Below are 3,906 nucleotides of genomic sequence, written 5' to 3'. Positions count from 1 at the left end.
CCTCATCAACATCATAATCTACGTCCAGTACATATTAGATTTTTTTTGATGGAAACAAAACAATTCCTACAAAAGTGAAATCAGTTGAATCGAAGACATCATTGACAACGGAGGTGGAATATTTCTCTCCTAAAAATAAAAAAAAATAAATAAAAGAAAAAAAATAAAAAATAAACACATTTTGAATGTAATATAAATCACGTTAAAGTGATTTTAAGAACAAACAAAAAACAGAACAGTGAAGCATATATAAATAACTTAAATTTATAAAAAATTTGGAGAAAAATTAGACTGTATTTGTGAAATTTGATTTTATAAATGTTTCGTAAATGTATTACAACGCTGGTGCAAAACGCCTTCTGCTCCGGTACTTCGACACACATAATCCAAGAGATTTGTCAACGTTCCATACATAATACTGCCGGATTTGTACGGCCTCCAAAAATTTTAATTACCGGTATGTTTCGTACAGCTCAGACTCAGAGATAAAAGACTTTTCGTTGACCATGAGATTTTGAAATGATTTCTTTTGGAAACTACGTAAATACTTTGTAGCGATTATATATATATATGACGTTCATATATACATATATATATATATATATATATATATATATAAATAAAAAGAAAATAGTATAAAAAGCGCTCATATTAGACGGCTCAAAAATAGCTTCATTTACGCTTCTTAAGGTCAATGCGTACAAAAATATGAATTGGGCGAATAGGATTAATGCATGTATTTTGATCTGCTGAGGGCTTAATAACTTTTAGACGGCCTATATTATCGCCGCACATCTTTTATGCAATTTGTCAAATGCCTCATTAAAATTTGTCTCAATACCGGCTGCCTATAAGAACGATACAACAAGTACCAGTAGGGAAATGCGTATCAGTTATTGTATATTTTTATGTATATTATATCTTATGTATTATTTATATATATCATATATAATATATCATATATTAAGCAATATAAGTTACATGTATACTATTATAGATAATGTATACTATATATATATATATATATATATATATATTGCGTATTATGTGTTTTAAACTGTATTATGTGTCGTACGATATAGGAGGGATCGTTATGGAAAAATATTCAGCTAATCGTAAACACAGTTTACGTTTAAAGTTTGACAAGTCGACATTACTTTGACGGCTTAATCAGAAGAAACACATCGGTTTTACGGTTATATGCAAGCGGTAAATTGTGCTCCAGACCTCCAACTATTTAATGTCCCCCGCAACAGGGCCAACAACGGCCAGCACAAATACTTCACAAAGAGCCAGAATCGGCAACCAAGGTCTCCCCCGCTCCCATGCCAACTTCTCGATTAGAAGTCTGGCCATGGGTGGCCATCGATCATTAAATACATCACCTCATCTAATAAAATTTTTCATTTATTTTCATGACAAAATATTCAGTTCAGTTATACCTTACTTCCATGCTAACGCCTGCTTTTCATATTTCAATCAGAAAAAAAATTCATATATTCTTAGCTTTCAAAATTTGATATTTTCATATATTGATAGGGTGTCCCTTGCGATGTTACATTTTTAATTCGAGTCCTTTTGAGATTAAGTTCGTTTCGCTGAGTTGTGATTTTTCGTTTAACGTAACTTGTATTTAAAGTTCTTCGAAGAAATTATTTCGAGGAACTTACAGTTACAGTGTTTTAATGCTTTTTCTGCTCATCTTCGTTTTCCACATAAAGGTGCAACTATCTTGACTCGATTGACTTTGCCCTCTCGCAAATACGTTACTTATATATCATTTTACAGTCAAACTAACCATAAATATATTAGTTTGGGGAAAAAGAAATCCATTATTTTTTCGGTAGATGGCTGCACTGATAGATTTCTCGTAAAGTATCGATCAAACAATTTCCGATACTGTACATTTATATACTGTACATTTCGCAGTAAAAAAAAATTCTTTTGCTATTTTTTGTTTGGTACATTCAGTTGTGAGTTACAGCGTGTTAAAAATGGAAGTGAACAAAGAGAAAATTCGATACATTTTACAGTTTTTCTTTGACAAAGGCGAAAATGCAAGCCAGGCGGCTAAAATTGTGAATGGTGTTTATGGTTCCGATACTGTAACAGCCAATTATGTGCAATTTTGGTTTCGTAGATTTCGTTCAGGAATTTTTGATGTTAAAGATGCACCTCGCACAGGTAGGCCGGTCGTCGAAAATGTCCATAAAATCGGAGAAATGATCGAAGTTGACCGGCATGCTAGCAGTCGTAACATCGCCCAGGAGCTAAAAATCGACCATAAAACAGTTTTAAACCATTTACACAAAGCTGGATTCAAAAAGAAGCTCGATGTTTGGGTGCCACACCAATTAACAGAAAAAAACATGATGGATCGAATCACATACGATAACCCTGTGCGAAAACGATCATGGTCAAAGAGCGGTGAAGCACCTCAAACGGCCAGGAAGGTTTTGCTATGCATTTGGTGGGACTGGAACGGGATTATTTATTATGAGTTGCTTCCATATGGCCAAACGCTAAATTCTGATCTCTACTGTCAATAACTGGACGGTTTGAAGATAGCGATTGACCAGAAACGGCCAGAATTGGCCAACAGGAGAGGTGTTGTGTTCCACCAGGACAACGCTAGGCCACACACATTTACTGTGACTCGCCAGAAACTTCGGGACCTTGGTTGGGAATTTTTAATGCATCCACCATACAGTCCGGACTTGGCAGCAAGCGATTATCATCTTTTTCTTGCATTGCAAAATTTCTTTAATGATAAAAAATTGGAATCTAGGGAGGATTGTGAAAATCGACTACTAGAGTTTTTTGCAAATAGAGACCAGGACTTCTATGAGAGAGGCATTTTGAAGTTACCTTTAAAATGGCAACAAATCATACAACAAAACGGTGCATATTTGACCCAAATCGAACAATCCGAAGCATGTTAAATAAAGTCCTGAAGTTCATATAAAAATAATGGATTTCTTTTTCCCCAAACTAATATATATGTAATATATGAAATGTTCTGCGATATGTTGTTAATCTTTTCGTCTATCGCCGTCTGCGTCGGCAAGTAGCTTATCAGGAGGGCGTACTTGATTTCACCATTTATAAAATTTGACTGCACAGAAAATCATTTGGTTTTGATGTAAACTCATTTTATCAAAAATGGCATTTTTGTAGCGATATGTTCATATGTTGCACATGCGTTGTCATTTCCGTTTCAATTTTAAGAAATATTGATCACTTCCTCTATAAAGTGAGAATATTAGCATAAAGTTTTCCCTTACATTGCGGCTACTTCTCTGTCTATCCATCTGCCCATATGCATCGTCCATGTTATAATTCTTCCGTTGTTTAAAAAGTTTTGAAGAAAGTGAAAAAGAAAATGCTCCGATCGGTATGCTGACTCGACCCTTCAATGAACGCTATATAGAGTAATTTGCAATTTTATATACTCGCAGCGCTGAATTTGTACAATGGAAAGGAGATAATAAATAAATATTCTGCACTCATTTTAGGTGGCCTTGGTCAGTTGGGTACTGAATGTGCAAAGCTGTTACGTACTCAATACGGCAGCGAAAATGTCATATTGTCAGACATAATCAAACCGAATCAAGCGGCTGTAGAGAGTGGTCCTTACATATTTGCAGATATTTTGGACTTTAAAGGCTTACAGAAAATTGTCGTAGACCATCGCGTCGATTGGTTAATTCATTTTTCAGCATTATTAAGTGCAGTGGGTGAGCAAAATGTGCCGCTAGCGGTAAGGTATGCCTACACGTATATACGTATATAAATATAAACAATCACTTTCACCATATTTCATAATGTTTCCTGAATGTTGTCAGTTATTGCTTAATTGTTCGTTTTTTTTTTTTTTTTTTTTTTTTTTTTTTTTTTTTTTTTTTT

The 3,906-nt window shown here is 34.3% G+C and overlaps 1 protein-coding gene across 1 annotated transcript in view; it reads left to right on the top strand.

Annotated features, from left to right (window-relative positions):
* Window positions 1-248: 248 nt before the first annotated feature.
* LOC119631323 (L-threonine 3-dehydrogenase, mitochondrial) overlaps window positions 249-3,906 on the top strand; it is a 4,956-nt gene continuing 1,298 nt past the window's right edge. Inside the window, exons 1-2 of the mRNA XM_038023430.1 lie at window positions 249-457; window positions 3,516-3,765. Coding sequence (XP_037879358.1) covers window positions 319-457; window positions 3,516-3,765 — 389 coding nt within the window. The 5' untranslated portion in view covers window positions 249-318. The remainder of the gene's footprint in view (window positions 458-3,515; window positions 3,766-3,906) is intronic.

The sequence above is a fragment of the Glossina fuscipes genome, unplaced genomic scaffold (genome assembly GCF_014805625.2).
Source record: "Glossina fuscipes isolate IAEA_lab_2018 unplaced genomic scaffold, Yale_Gfus_2 1, whole genome shotgun sequence".
Classification (NCBI taxonomy): Eukaryota; Metazoa; Arthropoda; class Insecta; order Diptera; family Glossinidae; genus Glossina; species Glossina fuscipes.
The sequence above is the reverse complement of the archived record's forward strand: the minus strand, read 5'-3'. Positions and strand labels throughout refer to the sequence as shown.